General features: G+C 48.0%; 1 protein-coding gene across 2 annotated transcripts in view; it reads left to right on the top strand.

Annotated features, from left to right (window-relative positions):
* SUPT6H (SPT6 homolog, histone chaperone and transcription elongation factor) overlaps window positions 1–21,413 on the top strand; it is a 30,605-nt gene extending 9,192 nt beyond the window's left edge. For both annotated transcript variants that reach the window (XM_049802290.1, XM_049802291.1), the window contains exons 6-37: window positions 21–105; window positions 496–769; window positions 2,058–2,159; window positions 2,666–2,782; window positions 3,325–3,414; window positions 3,897–4,039; window positions 4,305–4,456; window positions 4,940–5,038; window positions 5,221–5,350; window positions 5,457–5,607; window positions 6,030–6,184; window positions 6,773–6,968; window positions 7,309–7,448; window positions 7,527–7,644; window positions 8,286–8,362; window positions 8,539–8,674; window positions 9,096–9,233; window positions 9,554–9,721; window positions 10,251–10,378; window positions 11,447–11,654; window positions 12,124–12,271; window positions 12,526–12,668; window positions 13,439–13,579; window positions 14,672–14,867; window positions 15,002–15,240; window positions 15,537–15,650; window positions 16,147–16,271; window positions 16,764–16,876; window positions 17,287–17,364; window positions 17,453–17,619; window positions 19,018–19,205; window positions 19,387–21,413. In XM_049802290.1, coding sequence (XP_049658247.1) covers window positions 21–105; window positions 496–769; window positions 2,058–2,159; window positions 2,666–2,782; window positions 3,325–3,414; window positions 3,897–4,039; window positions 4,305–4,456; window positions 4,940–5,038; window positions 5,221–5,350; window positions 5,457–5,607; window positions 6,030–6,184; window positions 6,773–6,968; window positions 7,309–7,448; window positions 7,527–7,644; window positions 8,286–8,362; window positions 8,539–8,674; window positions 9,096–9,233; window positions 9,554–9,721; window positions 10,251–10,378; window positions 11,447–11,654; window positions 12,124–12,271; window positions 12,526–12,668; window positions 13,439–13,579; window positions 14,672–14,867; window positions 15,002–15,240; window positions 15,537–15,650; window positions 16,147–16,271; window positions 16,764–16,876; window positions 17,287–17,364; window positions 17,453–17,619; window positions 19,018–19,205; window positions 19,387–19,573 — 4,646 coding nt within the window. In that variant the 3' untranslated portion in view covers window positions 19,574–21,413. The remainder of the gene's footprint in view (window positions 1–20; window positions 106–495; window positions 770–2,057; window positions 2,160–2,665; window positions 2,783–3,324; window positions 3,415–3,896; window positions 4,040–4,304; window positions 4,457–4,939; window positions 5,039–5,220; window positions 5,351–5,456; window positions 5,608–6,029; window positions 6,185–6,772; window positions 6,969–7,308; window positions 7,449–7,526; window positions 7,645–8,285; window positions 8,363–8,538; window positions 8,675–9,095; window positions 9,234–9,553; window positions 9,722–10,250; window positions 10,379–11,446; window positions 11,655–12,123; window positions 12,272–12,525; window positions 12,669–13,438; window positions 13,580–14,671; window positions 14,868–15,001; window positions 15,241–15,536; window positions 15,651–16,146; window positions 16,272–16,763; window positions 16,877–17,286; window positions 17,365–17,452; window positions 17,620–19,017; window positions 19,206–19,386) is intronic.

The raw sequence follows: 21,413 nt of genomic DNA, 5'->3' as shown, positions 1-21,413 counted from the left end.
AATTGTTTCTCAATATCCAGACATTGATGACTTCATCGTGGATGATGATGGACAACCTCTGAAGAAGCCAAAATGGCGAAAGAAGCTCCCTGGATACACAGATGCGTAAGTATTGATTGGAAATTGGCCTGGAGCTTTGAAAACAGTGCTTAGCTTGATTCTTGCAACTGCAGAGTGATTCAGCTTGTGGTTGGATACCACTGGTCTCTTTCCCCAAAGCAACCTGGTAAATTTAAACATGGGGCTTTTAGTCTGTGATTTCTTAAATGTCTGACTCTGTCCTTTCTCCCCTGGATTTTTTACAGGGATACCAAAACCAGTCCCTTAAGAGAAGTATTTGCACGTAAAGCACAGAGTTGTGTACCTATCCATGATTTTTTTTAGCCTAGGTGCAAAACTAAAGCTTAGACTTAGGTACTCTGGCCACCTCTGTGTGGCTAGAAGGATGTTCTATGAATTGCACCATGGGGCTGAACAATAGTTTTTGCCTTCCAGCGCTTTGCAGGAAGCCCAGGAAATCTTTGGTGTGGACTTCGACTATGATGAGTTTGAGAAGTACAACGAGTATGATGAGGAGATGGAGGAGGAATATGAGTATGAGGATGAAGAAGCCGAAGGGGAGACCCGTGTACGACCCAAAAAGACTGCCAAGAAGCGCGTCAGTCGGCGTAGCATCTTTGAGATGTATGAGCCCAGTGAGCTGGAGAGCAGTCATCTAACGGACCAGGACAACGAGATCCGCATGACAGACATGCCCGAGAGGTTCCAGGTGAGGGAGGAGGGGCAGGTGTACAGGCAGAAAGCATTTCAGCTCCCACCGAGTACAGCAGGCCTGGGACCTGCAGGCCAGCTTTTTCACCTTGCTGCTGGCTGGATTTTGGCATCTCTTTTTCCCTCTTTGAAGATCCCACCTGTCAAATGTATAGGCTAAAACTCTGCATTCAAACCTGTCAGTGACATTGTGAACTGTTATAGCTGTGCAAGCCTGGTTTTAGCACTGGTCATACTTTCTCTTTGCCCACTGGGTGCCAGTGTTGCACTCTTGGGGATGGTGCAGGGCTTGCGCTCTGCTGAGATGTCCTTTATGCTGGATGCTGTTAGTAATCGCATCAGTTGTATCTCTGGATAGCAAGAGTGAAGCTGCAGTGCTGGAGAAGGTTTGCTACGGTTTTCTAGCCTACCGATGTGCCAGCCAACGTGTAACTGTTCTGTACAAGGTGTTTCTGTAACACACTTTAACCAAGCGATTGAGACTTATACTGCTCTCAATGTGGTGATCTGTTTGTGCTGCTAGGAATCATTGCAGTATCTCATATTTTTGTCCTAATTTTGCCCTGTAATCAGGTTTTCCCTGAACAGTCCATGTTCTTCGATCTCCCTTAAGCGTATGTTAATGTAATTCTGTGCAGAGGCTTGTTACTCTCCTTTATAAAATGGGACATCTGAAGCTGCCAGCTTTTCAGAAGGACCTTTTTTCCCATGCTAGCATGCACAGCACAAGGGAAAGCTGTGTGTAATGTCTTCTGGCCATATGTGGCCTGTTCAGACATTTTGTCATCTTCACGGATGTCAGTGATGATTAGAGCAGGCCTTGTGAAAGAGAATTGGCTGGGACTAAATGCCCAGAGAGGGTTTGGAGCTGCTTTATGTGCTGCTATTCTATGGCTGCAGCAAGAAAAGTGATAACAAGACTAGAACAGGCACAGATAGATTGGAACAAAGCATGTAGCTACAGAGCGTTTGGGAGTCTGGTAGGAAGTGGGGGTACCCCGACTTGATCATCACGGAAGATTTTGCACCATTGCAGGCCTTTCCACAAGCCTCTGATAGAATTGTTAACTGCTTCTACCTAGTGTAAAGCTGATGCACGTTTCCTGTGTGCTCAGAAGATGCAGACATTGAAGTGCTATCCTCAGCAAAGCCCTGTGGTGTGGAAGGTGCTGACACCCCATAAGCAACCTGCAGCTCAATACAATAATTTCCAGGCTTCTTGAAGACATGGTAGCACAAGCCCTGGTGTCGCACATGCCTCTACTCATCCTGCTGTCTTTTCACAGTTGCGATCCATTCCGGTGAAGAACGCTGAAGATGATGAGCTGGAGGAAGAAGCTGACTGGATTTACAGGAATGCATTTGCAACACCCACCATCTCCTTGCAGGTAAAGGACTATGTCTGGGACTTATCTCCTAAGAGGACTTGAAGGTGCTGCAGATTTCCAGCCTGGAGACGTTGTTCCAGGAGTCTGCTCAGAGGAATGTGGTGCCCAATATACCTTTCTTTCTGGTTTTGAGCAAGTCATTTAACATGCACATGTCTTTGCTTTCGCATCCATAAAACAGTACAAAAAGGAATGCAGAGAAGTTGCAAGAATAATCGTCAAGAATGATTGAAAGATTTCTGAGCCACTGTGCACTTAGGGCTAAACTAGTATTAGCCAGGATCTGCTTTTAACCTTCAGTTACTTTGGCCAGATGCTGCTTCTCTGTTTTCCTTTAAGCCAGTCAGGGCTAGGATACTTCTCTGTGGTCTCTAAAATCACAGCATGCAGCTAAGCCTGCATTGCCAGCTAAAAAGGGACCACCGTTTTCCAGCCTTAGCCTGGGCCGGTCTTTTAGGAGGTCAGTTAGGGAATATGATCTGTGTTGTGTGTGTTTCTCCTTTTAGGAAAGTTCTGACTACCTCGACCGTGGACAAGCCAGCAGCAGCTTCAGCCGCAAGGGGCCCAGCACTATCCAGAAGATTAAAGAAGCCCTGAACTTCATGAGAAATCAACATTTTGAGGTAATTTGCGACTTGGCTTCATTGTCAAAATAAGGTCTGAGTTCCTGTCTCCTTATCGAGACAAGATCACCAGAGGGGCTGCTGGAAGCATTTAAGGCAGCAAACTAGAAGGGACTGAGATGCCATACCTGGTTGCCTCTCCTTTGACAAAATGGTGCTTCATTGGAAAGTGCAGCTCATCTTATGTGAGCTGTGGCAATGCAGGTTTTTAAGGCCTATTTGGTGCTATCGTCATCTTTCCCTGATCCTGAACAAATTGATACTAAACGAGGTGGAGGAACTTCAGAGTCTCTTGAGACTTTCTTGGTCCATTCAGCCTATTCTCTGAGGTGTTGTCTGATGTTGCAGAAGCTTTTTGGTTTATGTGGCGTATTCTTTTGTGGAACGGTCTTAAGAGCTGGGGGCATGGCTTGGTACATCTCCCACACTGCTGCCTCATTAGCTTGTTCTCCCACACGCAACTTCAGCATTATCTGGACTCCTGGCTGCCAGCAACAGCCTGGTCTCCTGCATGGTGGTGATGAGTCTCATTTCTGACCCAGGTCCCATTCATCGCTTTCTACAGAAAGGAGTATGTGGAGCCAGAGCTGCACATCAATGACCTGTGGAGGGTCTGGCAGTGGGATGAGAAGGTGAGGGGTGTTTTCACTGCTTGTTATCCCATCAACATTTAACATGTCTTTCCACCTAGCCTGATACTTTCAGCAGATTTTGTTTTGGCCATGGAGACCTTGTGTGCTTTTTTTACCCACCTTTTTTTGCGTGTTTGCTATCATGTGGTGGTAAAGGGTTATCTGACAAAAGAAGATTCAAAACAGTCCTTCCCCTTCACCAAGTTTCTTTTGTCTAGTGACCTCTCCTGGAAGGATTGCAGGTTCCTTCTCTACTATCAGGTAGATCCAAACCTTGGTTTATTTTTTTTCTGTTAATATAATCCATCTCTGAGATGAGACCTGCCATGTGTGTCACATCTGGGCTTGGCTGCGGATGACAATTTTGATGATTATTTTTGACAAATATCCCAAGATCCTGGGAGCCCCTGTTTAGGAAGGGAGGAGACAGATGTGACACCGCGATGGTGCGTTTCACTGGAATTCTTTTGTTCTCGTTTTAGTGGACCCAGCTGAAGATCCGCAAGCAGAACCTGACACGCTTGTTTGAGAAGATGCAGGCCTATCAGTACGAACAAATCTCTGCTGACCCAGACAAGCCCTTGGCTGATGGAATAAGGGCCCTGGATACTACTGACATGGAGAGGTATGGTTCCATGACTTTCTTATATTTGTTCCAAAATGACTTAAAATGTGCGTTAACTTGCCCAAACAGCACAGGCTTTCTGGCCACGGCAATGCATTGACTTTAGCCTCCCCACAAAACCAGTAATGAGAAATATTTAAAACTCTTTTGGAAGATGAGCCCAAGTGCTCCTTCTGCCTGACCTGTACCAGGGCAGGTTCCTTAAGCACTCTGACCATGGCTCTGCTGCAAGCAGGGTGTAACATGCTGGCTTTGCATGCCGTAGGCTGAAGGACGTGCAGTCCATGGACGAGCTGAAGGACGTGTATAATCACTTCCTGCTGTACTATGGGCGAGACATCCCCAAGATGCAGAATGCTGCCAAGGCTGCTCGAAAGAAGCAAAAGCGTATCCGAGAGGATGGTGAAGAGGAGGAAGGTTTGTCCCCAGATTTGATAGTCTCCTAATTGTGGACTGTTTGAAAATCCTGGTTCAAAAGAATAGTAAGAAAGTTTCTTGAAAAGCCCATGTGTTTGCACAGAGCATCTCTGCTGTTCACTCTATCTCAAGTTAGTCCCAGGTCTTCCAGGCATCTCTGAAAATTTTTAAAGTCTGCCACACAAGGTGCTGCTTTCCAATGTACTGAATACCACACCTCATGGCAGAGGCCAAAGCAAGGATTAACCACCTCGATGTGTGTTTTAATGTGCAACCCAGCAACTGAAGAGAAGACAGTGTTTTCAGGGTGTTTGTCTACCCTGAATAATTTTAAGGGTACTGTGACCTTTGAGGTGTGGTTGTGGAATTTAGGGACTCTGTTGCACAACATAGGTTGTGTTTAATCCCTTTGCTGTGCTTCTGACATACTGCAGTTGTCTGGATGCCTCTAAAGAGGCCTTGCTAAACATATCCTTCCCATAGGTGAAGGGGAGGATGCAGAAGACGATGAGCAGAAAGGGCCTGAGCTGAAGCAGGCTTCCCGTCGGGATATGTACACCATCTGTCAAACAGCTGGGCTGGGTAAGGGCTGTGTTCTGTCATGCTGAGCTTGCAGTGGCCTAGCCTGCATGCTCTTCTGGGTGCTGTGGCTTACACCTGTAGAAGAAGGACTGATAGTTTTGCTCATTATAAGCTACAATACCCTTGTCTTCATCATTTTTGTGGTTTGGTTTTGTTTTTTGTTTGTTTTTTTTTTTAATCAGATGGCCTGGCTAAGAAGTTTGGTCTGACACCTGAGCAGTTTGGAGAGAATCTCCGAGACAGTTACCAGCGTCATGAGACAGAGCAGTTTCCTGCAGAGCCCCTGGAGCTGGCCAAGGATTATGTGTGTAGGTCAGTGTGTGGGGATCTTTGTGGAGGTCCTGCAGCTGTGACACAAGGGAGGGCGTCTGGGGGCATTCTCAAGTCCTAAGCCTTCATGTTGCCTTTTTGCTTTTAGTCAGTTCCCAAGCCCTGAAGCTGTGCTGGAAGGAGCCCGGTACATGGTGGCTTTGCAGATAGCCAGGGAGCCTTTGGTCAGGCAGGTCCTGAGACAGACTTTCCAAGAAAGAGCTAAAATCAACATTTCACCAACCAAAAAGGGGAAGAAGGTAAGGAAGGGAGCTCTGACTCTGTGGGTCAATTCAGGGAAGGCTCTAAATAACACACAAATGTTCATTTTTGCATCTGAAAACTTGTCCCATGTCAGTGGCAACTCTGAATAAATCTCAGAGCAGCATGTGAGCTGGGCTGTTACAGAGGCCAGCTCAGCAGCGTGCTGCATTTTTAGTCTCAGCGTTTCATCAGACCTGATTCTTGCTGTTGAGATGTTGCCTTCCATTATTGGAACAGTCTCTGTTTCTCTGGGACTGGGAACGAATTCTGCTGTGTCCTGCTGGGGAAGGAAATGCAGACTGGCAGGCATAGGGGTGAGAAGGGTATTGAATAAAAACCATTGTCTGCCTCGGTATACAGAAGGGTCTTTCTTCATGAATGCCCTGCATGCATGGCGACTGTCTCTCCTCTCTCCCAGGACATTGATGAAGCCCACTATGCCTATTCCTTTAAATACTTGAAGAATAAGCCTGTGAAGGAGCTGCGAGATGACCAGTTCCTGAAAATGAGCCTGGCAGAGGACGAAGCACTGCTCACTATAGATATCAGCATTGACATGAAAGGAGTGGAGGGGTGAGTCCTCACTGGCCGTGCCTTGGCAGAGTTTGTTCATCCAGTGCTGCCGTGCTGTTAGAGCTCCTCTGTAACCCAAACTGCTCCTGGAAGTCAAGGCCTTAAGTCCCTGCACCTTAAGTCAAGCAGCCTCTCGGGGTCTTGCTTTTTTTCTTCATCTTAGTGAAAACTTTAGCAGACATCTGTCTTATTAATTTGAAGGCAAACTCTGAAGCCTTTAGGATTTTTGTGAAAGATGATGCTTGTTTCCCAGCCACCCTCACTGTGTGGTCCTTGGTTCATTCCCTGCACGTCTGAGTAGCCACACTGTGCAATATGGATATGCTGGAGTGGCTGTGGACTGCACCGTGTTGCACCGATCAGGCCTGTCTGTGCTGCCAGCATGGCATTCAGCTGCAATCTGTCTAGCAACGTCACTTTTGCAGCTAAAGGAGTGTTTGATGGGAGGATTGGCTCTTGACTAATTTTTCCAGGCAGCTCCCTGAGTCTGAGGTGCTGCTATTGCATCCCTGTGCAGGAATCTGCCAGTGATGATGTCAATGCTGGTGTTTGGAGCCATTCTGTATCTCCTCCTCTCATTTCTTGCAGTTATGGTAGCGACCAGACATACTTTGAGGAAATCAAACAGTTCTATTATCGGGATGAGTTCAGCCACCAGGTGCAAGAGTGGAATCGGCAGCGTACGATGGCCATTGAGCGGTCCCTCAACCAGTTCCTCTACGTGCAGATGGCTAAAGAGTTGAAGAACAAGCTGTTGGTGGAGGCCAAGGAGTACGTCCTCAAGGTAAGATGGGGGACAGGTGGGTTTGAGTCAGAGCTGGGTTACAAATGCTAACAGTCCTGCAGCATGCTGGGGATAGCTGCTGACAGGCCGTACACAGGCTCTTGGGAAGGAGGAGGCGGCAGGCAGGGGTTTGAGTCTTTTTCTTTCCCAAGGATGAAAAGAAAAGCAGGTATCTCAGTGGGAGGGAAGATGGGCTCCATGGTACTGGAGAGCTCGTCCCAGTCCTGGCAGAATATACTGTCTTGCTGCCTTGAGCATGACCTTCCCTCTGGAGAAAGACTATGCCAAAGCACTTGCAGTGGATTTTCTCACTCCTCTCCGCCCTTCTCTGTTCTACCAGGCTTGCAGCCGGAAACTGTACAACTGGTTAAAAGTAGCTTCATACCGTCCTGATCAGCAAGTGGAGGAAGACGATGATTTCATGGATGAGAACCAAGGGAAGGGGATTCGGGTGCTAGGCATTGCATTTTCCTCAGCCAGGTAGGAGGAAAGGAATTGCCTCTGGATCCATGTACAGCTTCAGCAGTCCCCCATGTCTGAGCGATCTCTGTTTTGCAGGGACCATCCCGTGTTTTGCGCCCTTGTTAATGGAGAGGGTGAGGTTACAGACTTCCTCCGACTGCCGCATTTCACAAAGAGAAGGAACGCCTGGCGTGAGGAAGAGAGGGAAAAGAAGGTAAACCTTGGTGCAGCTATTGTTGAGATGAATGTCTGCACATTGCTTTTGGTACTGTGCAATCCACTGTGGGCTGGAGAGGAATAGTCAGCCTGAAGGCAGCTCAGGCCTTGTCACTCTTGCGTGCAAGAATACTGCCTTTTTCCCACCTTGTAACTATTCTGGCAGAACAGTTGCTTCCAGTTAGATTCCAATTAATCTCTTCTGCTCCTCTTATGGGGAGTGGCAGGGCCTTGCCATTCCTGAGTTCTGCTGGTTGGGGGTTTGTGAGCTTCAGTGGTCGCAGCTACAGAATTTTTCTCCCCTTTCCCTGATCACATTATAATAGTGAGAGGCTGTGGGACCTACTGGAGCTTGGGGCAGGCTTTTGACTTCCACTGCCTACTTGCGCTGATTTTCTGTAACACCAGAACGTGATGCCATCAGTCTTTCCTCTGCAGAGCTTTCCTGTTTGTACTTATAGTGGTGAGGAGCTGCAAACCCAGCCTGTGGAAAAGATGCTTAGCCATGTTCATGTCATGGTGGCAGGTCAGGGTGACAGTGGGGGAGGATTTGCCCTGTGAAATAGGAACCTAGGACTGGTATCTAGCTCCGTACAGAAACTATCTAGCTTTTCTGACCTGTCTCACTTTTCTTTCCAGGCTCAGGATATTGAAACCTTGAAAAAATTTCTCCTGAACAAGAAGCCTCACGTGGTGACAATTGCAGGCGAGAACAGGTCAGTCTTTGTGTTCCTTCCACTTCCTAGTCTCTTTGCAGTCCTTTCCTCATGCCTGTCCACATTTCACTGTTTCTGTCTGTAGTGTGAGGTAACCCGCTGAGGTTATCTCCCTAAGTGATTCCAGGACCCAGCTTTGCGCTCTCCCCTCAATCCCCTTGGCCATCTGTCCCTAGGGATGCTCAGATGCTGATGGAGGATGTAAAGAGAATTGTTCATGAGCTGGATCAAGGGCAGCAGCTGTCCTCTATTGGAGTGGAGCTGGTGGACAATGAACTGGCTATCCTCTACATGAACAGCAAGAAGTCTGAGGTGAACCTTCTGTTATTCCAGCTTAGTCTGTCACTCATTCATGCTGTGTCATCCTCCATTTGTTGTGCTGGCCCTGCCTTGCGTCATTGGCTGCCTCATGTGATCCATCTAGACAGTGACGTACTGATCTTTGGATCAAGGCAAAACATCTTTATTTAGGCTTCCCTGAGAAGATCAGCACCAGCAGAGGTACAAAGTAGATATTGATGTAGTCTGAAATCAATCTTGCTCAGCTGAGTGAGTGAGGTTGTTTCATTCTTAGTTGCAGCAGAGCTCCTGGGAGCCTTTAACCTCAGGTCTCTTTGCCCCAAGCACCAAATGCTTCCCTTGTTCCAGTCCCTGTCTGATGTGTGTGTGCTGCTTGTGCTACAAAGTGTGAAAATACCATCAGGCTTTTCCCTGATTCTCTGGCCTCTTGCAGAATGAGTTCCGGGATTACCCACCTCTGCTGCGTCAAGCCGTTTCCCTTGCTCGCCGTATTCAGGACCCCCTCATAGAGTTTGCCCAGGTCTGCAGCTCCGATGAGGATATTCTCTGCCTGAAACTCCACCCTCTGCAGGTAACTTTTCCTTGTGAGATCCTTGGGCAAGAAGATCCTTCTCTGCAAGAGAAAGTGGCCTGGGACAGTTTGCTGTCAAAGAAAAGTATTCCAGATTGAACCGGTGCAAGTTCTGCCTGTTCTATACCATATTCGGGCTATATAGCACCTTTTTTGGCCTCCTTTAGCTCATCTGCCTGCTACCTTTAGGCTGCTCTCAGGGGTAACTCTGAGGTGCAGTACAGCTCCTGAGAACCAGTGTGTTGGGTTTGGCTCAGCTTGCTTATGGCAAAGTGTTGCGCGCATCTCCATGCGAGGCTAACGCCTCTCCTTTCTGTCAGGAGCACGTGGTGAAGGAGGAACTGCTGAATGCCCTCTACTGCGAATTCATAAACCGTGTGAATGAGGTGGGAGTGGATGTCAATCGGGCGATTGCTCACCCTCACAGCCAGGCTTTGCTGCAGTATGTGTGTGGCCTGGGACCACGCAAAGGCACTCATCTGCTAAAGGTAAGAAGGCTTCTGTCCCTGCCTACAAAAACTGTGCATCACCAATAATGTGCGAGTTGGCCTGATGGCAGTGCTGTCACGAGATGAGTCAGGGTCCCATGTGCCAGATGCAGCTGACAGCTTCGTTGACGTGTGGTTTAGTATGTATTATCTCGCTGCGCCTAACCCCGAAGCTCTGCATGGACTTATGTCCTTGATAGACCCAAGCAACTCAGCAGATCTGTCAACCCTAGCTAGCTTCTGAACCCACAGGAACGGATGTGCTGTTACTGTATCAAGACGCCTCCATACTATAGAAAACACAAGGCAAAAAGCCAACACTTTTCCTGAGAGTTGGAGGCGTTCCATGTGGAGTCATCTCCTTTCATACAACATTGAGACACAGGCAGGGGGCAACAATTTATGAGTTGTGATGGGCTCAATTGTGTCAGATGCTTTTGAACACTGTAGTGTCCAGTGTGAGTCCTCTGCTTTTCCTGGAGAACCCTTGTGTTTGAATAGCAAGGCTTATACTATTACCTTTCTGCAGATCTTAAAACAAAACAACACGCGTCTGGAGAACAGGACCCAGCTGGTTACGATGTGTCACATGGGACCCAAGGTGTTTATCAACTGTGCCGGCTTTATCAAAATTGACACAGCATCGCTGGGCGATAGGTGGGTATTGGGTTGCATTCAATGTTGTACAGGGCATGGAGTTAGCATGAGCAACAGGCTGAAGCAATAATATTCTGTGGAGTCCACGTTCCCAGAAGTTTATGTGTGGCCCCTCTGATCACTGGCCAAGTTCAGGTATTGGTGGTTATTAATCTGATTCTTAAGGGCAGCTAAATTCACACAGCAGTGCAAGCTGCAGAACATTAATTATATAGCTTGCTATGGCTTGAAAGACCCTTTGTGATCAAGAGGAACTAAACTGAAAAACAGTTGTTCCCCAACATAGTCGTCATGCATGTCCGTCGGTAACCCCTGTGCACTTTTGCTTAGTTTCTGCCTAGTCCCACCATCAGTATTTTATTTTTCTAAAGTTTCAAACTTGAGGCATAACTTGGCCATTTAGCTTCCTCTTAAACTCGTAGCAATATTGGGAAGTTTGTAGACCGTTAGGTTACTGGTAACTAAACAAGAGAGAGGTGTTTGGAAGACAGCAGTAACCTAGTTTCTAAATCTCTGACTGCTTTGCACAGAAAGGTCACTTGTTGGAAATGTCCTTTCTCTAGGTTTGGCACAGTATGCTTTTTGCCTTTGAAAAGCATGTCTGAGAAAGGACACCCGGCTGAATCTGTACACTGAGTGATCCAACCCCACTAGGTCCCTGGTTCTTGCAGGATACAAGTCCCAGAGATGCAGGGGGCAAAGTGTAGTCTCATCCAAAGAGCTAGATGGCAACACTTAATTTGTATGAGGAGAGAAACTGTAGAGAGCTGTGTGCTCATACGGCAGCTATAGTACATAGAGTGATCAAATCTACCTAGCATCCAAAATGCCTGGCTGTATCTTTGCAGTGCAGAAGCTGCAGACTGGAATTTGTCACGTCTTGCCCTGGCTCCTGTTGATTTAGCACTGAAGAATTCACTGTGTCCTTTTTTAGAGTAGTTTGTTCCATGGAGGTCAACTGTGGCAAAGCACCTATACAGCCAACAGTGTGCTTTATTACTGAGCTGGAGGAGGTGATTTTGAACCCTGCAGAGTCTTTATCTGAATATTGCTTTGGTTTTATTTCAGTACTGATTCCTACATTGAAGTCCTAGATGGGTCTAGGGTCCATCCTGAAACCTATGAATGGGCAAGAAAAATGGCAGTGGATGCCTTGGAATACGATGAGTCGGCAGAGGACGCTAACCCCGCAGGAGCTCTAGAGGAGATCTTAGAAAACCCTGAGCGTCTGAAAGACCTGGATCTTGATGCCTTTGCTGAAGAACTGGAAAGACAGGTGCACTGAGGGTTCCTGGTGCTGAAAAACAGAAGCTTTGCTGTCCAGCTCAGTTTCTTAAGTTTTATAGCTGGTGACCCTTATCCTTTTTAGGAGCTGAGCATTTAGCTGTTGCCATTGTAAAATGTATAAACAGCCATGATGAGTATTCAGTGTCTGACAATGGCATGTAGTAAACGGTTACAGAATGTACACTTGGGGCAGAGGGAGGAAGGAGGCAGGAGACAGCAATTAGACCGTTTAAGCCGTTCTTCCTGAAATTATCTAACTTTTTTTCTGAATGTATTGGTACTTTTGACCTCTTCAACATCCTGTGACTGAGTTCTACAGTTTGATGGCACCCTGTACATTCCTTTCTTTTAAATTTGCTGTTTGATAAGTTCCTTGAGTTTTTTCATAACTTACACTGGATTCCCTACTCACCTCCTTCCTGCTGCTCATGGCTTTATAACCTTTGAATACCACACAGGGCTACGGTGACAAGCATATCACTTTATATGACATTCGAGCTGAGCTAAGCTGCAGGTACAAGGACCTGAGAACCCCATACCGTTCTCCAAACACAGAAGAGGTCTTCAATATGCTGACCAAAGAAACTCCAGAGACTTTTTATATAGGTACATCCCCATTTACATCCCTGGTTTCTGTCATCCTAAGTTGACTTAGGATGTGTAAAGGCGGGGCAGAGGGGGATCTTGGTGAGCGTGATGTTGGGATGGTGCTACGGTTGCATGTACGTGAAGCAGCTTTTCAAGTACCTGGGTAGTATCCTAACATTTTTATGCACAACTACCTTAGGTCAAGGGAACTGCCCAGCCTGGCAGTTGGCTTTAAGTTTTTCATTCTTTCCTTCTCTCCCATCACACCACAGGTAAAATGATCATCTGCAACGTGACTGGGATAGCCCACAGGCGGCCACAAGGAGAAAGCTATGACCAGGCAATACGGAATGATGAAACTGGCCTTTGGCAGTGTCCTTTCTGTCAGCAGGATAACTTTCCAGAGCTCAGCGAGGTGGGGCTGCTTCTCCTAATGGGCCTGCCTTTGTCAGGAGTCTGCTGTCAGCAGGCTTGAGTGTTTTATAGGTGCTTGGGAGACAAGGTATCACAGCCCAGATTGTGCCTGCAGTGCCCCAGGATCCCAAACTGAATGTGGCCTTTGGCTGCAAATATAATCTGTTCCACTTTTGACTAATTACTTCAGTATCGATTTGACAGGTCCTTTATGACTCCATTATGGATGTTAGTGAACAGGGCTAGGAGTGAAATGGACCTGGAGCTAAGCTGACCAGTTCTTTGCAAATACATAAAGCAGGCTTGTTTGTGGTCTAGGATTGTGTTTTATGCAGAGAAACTGCCTGTGACACTGAGAACAGAAGGTTGTTCTGCCACCTTCTCAATTTTAAGAACTTATCTGGACTCCCTGCTGCTTAATGCAGCTGTACTTTAGGTCTCTTCTAAACACTGCTGAATTCCAGCCTTGGTAATCCATGACTTTAAAACCCTATAGCGTTCATTAGAAACCAGCCCTAGCTGCAGGCTTGTGTTCAGGATCTAAAAATGTTCTGACCTTCCTGGTTACAAAGCCCCATAAGTTGAGCAGAACTGAAGTAGGAAGATTGCGTTACTGGGTAGCATTCACTGAAGTCCTCTGTCCCCTGCCCTTCCACGTGTTTCTGCTGGCAGCACCAGTTTGCTGACACAGCTTTTAGATTGGTTTGAGTGTGAGCTGCCGGGGCTATTTTGTTTCCATGCTGAATGACTTTTACTTTTGCCTTGCTCAAGGTTTGGAACCACTTTGACAGCGGTTCCTGCCCAGGTCAGGCCATCGGAGTGAAGACACGTCTGGATAATGGTGTCGCTGGCTTCATCCCAACAAAATTTCTTAGTGATAAGGTGGTCAAGCGGCCAGAAGAAAGAGTGAAGGTATGAAAGCAGTGGATTCCACATAACCAGCAAGAGCTGGAAGAGCATGGAGCCGATACCAAAGATTCAGAGTTTGGTTAATACCACTCTTGCCTAAATGACTTTTCAAACCTTATTTTTATTTAAGGACTTCAGATCAGCAGCGAGTTCAGGTTCTGGTTAGTGTCGTTCTCCCACAGTGCAAATCTCTCTTGGCAGCTGGTGGGAACCATGTTAATCAGTTAACATGTTGCACTGCAGGAGGATTTATTATAGTCTGGCTAAAGTCTGGGTTTAGGAGACCAGAAGGCATTCTAATGCAGAGCTGCCCTTTGTTTCTGGCTTTCTAAAGAGTTCATGGAACTGCTGTTAGATATGCAAGGGTCACTTTTCCTCTCTCATAGCTTTTTCTTCTGTCTCAGTTCATTTGTGGAGGTCATCAGTTACTGGTCTTGCTCAGGAGAGGGATTGGTGTTCCGAAAGAAACAGAATCGCTTATTTTTATCACATGATAAAATAGAGGTTTAACATCTTTTCTGTCTTTTGGGGTTGCCCAGACAGCCCATGCAGGTGATTGATAATCCTGTAAGCTCAGAGGTTTCTTAGCATTTCTTTAAAGAGTCATTAACTTCAGCACGGTTAACTGGACTAAGACATTGCGTTTTTTGTGGTGGAATTTTCTGTTTCCCATTTTATTAGGGCAGTCCTTTGGGTGCCTTCCACTCTGTTTTTGAACAGACTTAACTGCTTTCTTGCACATGTTGAAGTCCAGTTTTGCTGCTCCCGTTGTTAAAGATATGTAAAATAGCAAACTTAATTGTCCTCAGCCTCCAGACATACAGTTTTCTGTATGTTATGGGGCATAGGTAGTAGACATGCCAGACAACTGCCTGTTTTTCCTTTAATCCCTTTTAATTCTAGTCAACTTGGGGATCAGTTGTTTTTTGTTTCCTATGGAATGATCTCTTTTAAAGGTTGTATCAGTCTGAAGTAGGTGAGGTAATTTGTACCTCCTTATTGTCAGCGTGACCCCACACAGATTGCTCTGTAGCGCAGGGAGGTTGGCGTATCAGCCAAACCCACTGATCAGCTTTTCCTGCCCCTTTCTCGTAGGTGGGAATGACTGTTCACTGCAGGATTATGAAGATTGACATTGAGAAGTTCAGTGCAGACCTGACCTGCAGGACCTCAGACCTGATGGATAAGAACAATGAGTGGAAACTGCCTAAAGACACCTACTATGACTTTGACTCTGAGGCAGCAGATCACAAACAGGAAGAAGACCTGAAGAGAAAGCAGCAGCGGACAAGTGAGTCTCTAATTTTTCTCTCCCTTGTAACGCCAGCCTTCCCAGGGCGCTTCAGGAGAATAAGCACAATTAGACATATAATTCCAATAAAGCAGTTCCTCTTGGAAGCCTAAACACTCTGCTTTGTCCCCTAGCGTACATCAAGAGAGTGATTGCTCACCCGTCATTCCACAACATTAGCTTCAAGCAAGCAGAGAAGATGATGGAGACCATGGACCAAGGGGATGTGATTATTCGGCCAAGTAGCAAAGGGGAGAACCACCTGACTGTCACCTGGAAGGTGAACGATGGGATTTACCAGCATGTGGATGTCCGAGAAGAGGGCAAGGAGAATGCCTTTAGCCTGGGCTCCACGCTTTGGATTAACACAGAGGTAAGAGCCCTGCAGAGCATGCCTGGGAAGGAGTTGGTGGGGAAGCAGAAGCACCTATTTGGGAGGGACAGTCTGGCACATCCTTTCTGTCCTTGCAGCTGCTTTCAGACTGTTGGAGAGTTACTTCCGTTGCAGTTCTCCAGATTCTTAGACAATACTCAGCACTCCTTTTTTTTTTTTTTTTCCTCAAAGCATCCAGCCTTGCTGTGCAGACTGTATGACTGAGAGCTGTATACTAGAATAAGAGTTCCTCATCATGCACCCTAAATACCTCTTTAAATGTGTTTTGTTCAAAGGAATTTGAAGACCTGGATGAAATTGTTGCACGCTATGTCCAGCCAATGGCTTCTTTTGCCAGAGACCTGTTGAATCACAAATACTATCAGGACTGCAACGGTGGAGACAAGAAGGTAAGCCTGTCCTGAGATGTGGTAGCTTCTGTAGGAGATGTAGGAGCATTATATAAATTTCTCTGCTGCAGGACAGGTCTTAAACTCTTTCTGTCTGGCATGAGCTGCTGCTGGAGTGAGCTCTCTGATCTTCTTGTCTCTTGAGGCTTGGCAGTCACTTTCCAGGTCTCACGGGGATTTTGTCTGGGAGCAGTGGAGTTAGGAGACCAATGGGGGAGTATTGTGTGCTAGAGCAGTGTGCCAGAGCAGCAAAGGGTTGCCCTGTCAGCAAATATCACTGAAAGGAGAGTAACTGCCTTTTTTGTGATCTGGTGACATTTGTGCACCAGCCCTGTGCAGAAATGGTGCAGTTGGTGGTCCTTGTTGGATTGCTAACATCAGGGCTTGGGGGGTAAAAGGGCTAACCACAACATGGAGGGAGATAGCCATAGGCTCTGTGTGTTGCTGAAAATGTAGGCTCTCCTTGAGCATTTCTCTTATTTCTCTCTCTAATTAGAAGCTGGAAGAGCTGCTGATAAAGACCAAGAAAGAGAAGCCAACATTTATTCCCTACTTTATCAGTGCCTGTAAAGATCTACCTGGCAAATTCCTCTTGGGATATCAGCCTCGAGGCAAACCAAGGTAAGTGAGAGGGAAGCCCAGCATCTGCAGCTGAGTACTGCCAGTACCACACCTCAGCTTATTGCTGCCAGTTTTGATTCTAGCTCTGTCAGTATCCCCGTAAGTCATCCCTCCCTTTACCCAGGGTTTGGCCTCATGACAGTAGCGGACCCATGTCTAGCAGTAAATCTCACTCAGGAGACTCCTGTGTTTCTAACTAGCTGGGTGCTACAAGCAGTACTGCCCTGTGCTGGGGATGTCACAGGAGTATAGGCAGTGATTGATAGATTTTGCGTGGAAAGGCATGGTATTTTGGAGCAATTGTTTGAAAATAAAATGAAAGTGTCTTGGGTAGGTCTATCTGTTCATTATCAGTACAGCCATTGCCAGAGTTTGTAGGCCATGCCTGTTCTGACTGTGACCTGTTACTGTGAGGGTGCTGTACAGCGGCAGGTATAGCTCTGAAGCAGCCTGTGATCTCTTCTGCTTTCCTGCATTCACTGCTTCTCGCAGGATAGAGTATGTGACAGTGACGCCAGAAGGATTCCGCTACCGGGGCCAGGTCTTCCCTACCGTGAATGGACTCTTCCGATGGTTTAAGGATCATTATCAGGACCCTGTTCCAGGTGAGCACCACAAAACCTGAGTGCCTCAGCTGTTTGTTTCCTGGGTGTCACACAATAGGGACAGTTATTAAAGGACAATGTCATGTTCTTTGTCCCCGAAATGTGTCCTAGGATTTTCTATATGTAGGAAGTTTCAAAGCAGCACTCAAGTGTTTGGCTTCCATGAACCTACTGAGAGCTCTCCTGAGAGTTAATCTTTCAGCCAAGTAGGCCATGCAGCAAAGGCTGGGCTTGTCCCTTTCCTCTCCCTTAGGTTACCTCACCATACAAGCCTGCACACACCATTCCGTGGTAACATAGCATCTTGCCAGTACAAGTGTTGCCTGCATTTTTTCAAATCCTGAGTTTCAGGTCAATAGCTGCTCTTCTAGGAGAACTAATCTATCTCTCTTGGTTTGTGTGTTATACAGGTATTACCCCCAGCAGCAGCAGTCGGACCAGGACTCCAGCCTCCATTAATGCTACTCCAGCTAACATTAACCTGGCAGGTCAGTGCAGGCCTTTCCTGGTTGGAATTGGGATGAAAGCTCCTTCTCCAGGCTCCACTTTGTCTAACATGATGGGTCTTCCTTGCAGACCTGACCCGTGCAGTGAACGCTCTACCGCAGAACATGACTTCCCAGATGTTCAGTGCCATCGCTGCCGTGACAGGACAGGGACAGAACCCAAATGCCACCCCGGCTCAGTGGGCATCCAGTCAGTACGGCTACGGAGGCAGCGGAGGCGGCGGCAGCGCGTACCATGTAGGTGTCACTTAAGTTTCTGACAGGAGGTGCTGCGTGACTTTTCCTTCCTGCTAGAAACCATCCCATGGGGGCTTTAAGTAACCCTAAGGAGTTACTCATTGCCTGGGACCATCCAGTCGTAGTTGCGTACCCATGGTGCTGCACAGGGGAGCCTGGCTGGATTCTTGGACTGCGTTTCTTCTTGCCTCCTGTGGCTGAGGAAATGAGGCATGTAATACAGCCCTGCTCTGGGGAGAGTTGAAGCAAGTAGCAAATTGGTCTGGCCCCCAAGGAATGTGGCAGGGTGGAGAGGCGGGATCCAGCGGTGAGGGCACACAGCCTTCTGATTGTGCCCCTGAATTGGCAACGTGAGCTGCCAGTGGAAGAGATTAGCTGTGAAACTATGCGCTGAGTTTGCAGGGCTTTTCAGCTCAGCGTGCTAATCTCTGAGCTGCACCAGCAGGCGAACACCTCAGCCTGACTGAACACCCAGAGGCTTTGCAGGGAATAAGATGGAATTGGACAGTTTTGGCTCACACTGAAGCCTTTCCTCATGTGTGCTGGTGCCTACCTCTTCCCAGCCCGCGCTGCCAGTTCACCAGCTGACACCGAGGCTAAATCCAGCTGCAGAAGGACTGAGGTGCCTGGGTACAAAAACCACACCCAGCCGTTAAAGAGATCTAGTGAAGAGGTGCTGCAAGACAAGGCTTGCAGGGAGGAGTGATCCTCTTTTAGACCACCTTGGGAGGCTTTCACAGAGTTTGGCACAGTAAATGCTGAGCTGGAGATAGGCAGGGACTGTGGATAACCCAATGTATTAATCATCAAGACAATCTGAAGGAAAAGGGAGGTGAACACTTGGAGGCAAAGAGACTAAGTGCTGCACTGGACAAATAGTGAGCCAGCCAGCTTCGGATGGGGGAAGAAGCCATCTCGGGAGCTGCTGCGCCTTCTCTGCAGCCCACAGGGGAGGAATTCATCTGTTCTTCATGCCTGCTGCAGGACGTCATTTCTGCTAGCTTGCCCTAAGTGTCTCTTGTGCCTGTCTTTTGCAGCCCCTACCTTTGCTTGGCTTAAGCATCTCCCCTGGTACCCTGTGTGGGGTGAACAAGGAAGGCAGGCTGTGGTGGCCCTGCTGACCCAGGTTGGGTGGGCAATCAGGGCCTCTCAGGGGAACAAATGTCCTGGGCTCAGCAAGGTGTTGCTCCTTCTGCCCTGCAGCCCCCCATTCCCTGGGCAATGGTTACTGCAAACATCTCCTTGCCCATATGAGGGGCTCCAGCAGGGCTGGGAGCGTGCAGCAAGGACATGCACCAGCCTCCTGGGCGAGTAGGGCAATGCAGAGCACACCAGAACTCTTCCCCACAGCCTAGCAGGGTTTGTCCTCTGTCCCCTAACAGTATCTGCTCTCTGCAGGTCTTCACGACTCCAGCACAGCAACCGGTGGCCACCCCTCTGATGACCCCCAGTTACTCCTACACTACCCCCAGCCAGCCAATTACAACGCCCCAGTACCAGCTCCAGGCCAACACCACACCCCAGTCCACCCAGTCCCAGACACAGTCGCAGCCATCGTCCAGCTCCAGGCAGAGGCAGCAGCCAAAGTGAGTGTCTCTGGTGCTGGGTACATGGATCCATCTGTGTCCCGTCTCGATTGCTTTTGTTGATTTTTGTGGAACCAGCATGGTGGGGTTACCTTGCACCTTCCTGCATGAGACCCTTGCGGAGGGAGGGCAGGGAAGCTCTCCCGCTAGCGTGTCTCACTTTCCGCCTGTGTTGTTTCAGGACCAACAGTCACGCTGCGATCGACTGGGGAAAGATGGCCGAGCAGTGGCTCCAGGAGAAGGAAGCCGAAAGGAGGAAACAGAAGCAGAGGTTGACTCCTCGCCCATCTCCCAGCCCCATGATCGAAAGCACGCCCATGTCCATCGCTGGGGACGCCACGCCGCTGCTGGATGAGATGGATCGATAGGCTGTGCTGGACCTGACCCGTAACCTCCATACCCTTCTCTAGGAAGGGGAAGGGAGAGTGAACAGTTGAAAACAACTTCCCTTCCCTTAGCCACATTAACTCCTGTTTTATACGTCGTGAGATGGTGGGAAATGACTCTTGGTGACATGCACCTGAGCAAATGAATAGACTTGGCAGGGCTGGTCTAAACACATATACTATATATATAAATATATCATAGGAAGGGAAGCTGCAGCGGCCTCCGCGTTCCAGGCCCTGGTTCACCACTTTGGAAGCTCGGCAAAGTAATTATGAGGTCAAACGAGTCTGTCCTTGTACATGTACAGCAGTCTGCTTTCACCGCAAAGACTAGGAAGCAAACGTAGCTGAAAGTGCAGACCATTGGCCTGGAGTGAGCCTGTTTCATTTGGATTCTCCCAAACCCTGACTGTCACCTCTTCTTGTCCTGAGAGCACAAAGTCATGGGGGTTGTGACAAGCAAACCGGAGTTCTCAAAAAGCTTCTGTTGTTGTTTGCTCCATGTTTTCGTGCGTAACAGGCTCTGTCTGCGGAGTCTGGGCCAACCCCCAGCTGTGTTTGTAGGGGTCTAGCACAGCAGCTCTGGGGCTTGGGGTCTTGCTGGAGAGAAATGCAGCTGTCGTACCAAAGGCTTGCTCTCTCCTCTGGCTTATTTTGGAACAATATTTATTTAGTTTTGATTATTATTTTTTTTAATCAGACTGCGAAGCAAAACGCCAGCCAACGGCAGCTTTCCCGAGCGCGGGACAGATGTGGGCTAAAATGCTGCAAGAGCAGCCGCTCCTATGGTGGAGAACGCAAAGCAGCTGGGAGCGCATGGCATCCTCCTCCGTATCCGCTTAACCCTGCCCAGTTGTAACCAAGAGGGGTGAATAAATAGTTTCTACTGAACGCTAGTTGAGAGGTTTTCTGCCTGCACCCTGTGCTGCCTGCCTGCCCTCTCCTCTTAGCAGTGGCTTTGCTTAGAAGCAGAGTTCAGTGGTGAAAGTCGATGCTCCTTCTTCCTTTGTTGCTTGGAGTTGCCCTCTGTGCGCTGAAACTTTCACAGAGAAGCTGATTTCTGTTGAGCTGATAAAGAATAATGTTTTGTTCTGAATGCGTTGTATAAAGACATCACACCGACATCCGGGGCACCTCTCGGAGGCCCACGTCTCTCTGGCTGGGAGAGGCACTGGGGGGCCGGGGAGGAGGGCAGGTAGCGCAGATAGCGTCGGTCATGTCAGAAACAGCCCACTGCAGTGTTGCAAAGCGACTGCCAGCGCTGAGAGCCATTTCTGAACTGGAAAGTTCCTGCTGCACACACTTTCCTCTCTCCTGCTTTGTTAGCAGGGATTTTCTATGGAAGCAGAGTCTTTGTTCCTTCCAAGTGCTCCTGGTTAGCCTCCTCTTGCTAGGAAATGAGCAAGAACAGCAGATCTTAAGAAACAAAGGTCTTCTTTGCATGTAAATGCTCCTGAAGAATGGCAGCAACCCGGGAGACAAAGCAAAGCCGTTTCCACAGAGAAATGCAGGTCCTGGCTTCCTTGCCATCTCCTCAGCGGTACTGGGGGGCTGACAGTTGTGTTCCTCCCCTGCAACTGCTCGGGCCAGGCCAGAGGACCATGCGCCGGGGCCCATGGCTGCTGTAGGTTGCAGGTGTACTAACCTTACGCTATTTTTTTATTTTATCAAAATCTGTATGACAGGAATTTGACTGGGAGCAGCTCCTTACCAGGGATGTGTCGGACCTGTACAGGGAGGGGCTAGTTGTGTGTTGTCAGCTCTCCTTTTTGGCTGTCTTTGTTTTTAGTTTTCCCTTACCGTCAATAAAAATTCTACTTTT

This window comes from Accipiter gentilis, chromosome 6 (assembly GCF_929443795.1).
Source record: "Accipiter gentilis chromosome 6, bAccGen1.1, whole genome shotgun sequence".
NCBI lineage: Eukaryota > Metazoa > Chordata > Aves > Accipitriformes > Accipitridae > Astur > Astur gentilis.
The sequence above is the reverse complement of the archived record's forward strand: the minus strand, read 5'-3'. Positions and strand labels throughout refer to the sequence as shown.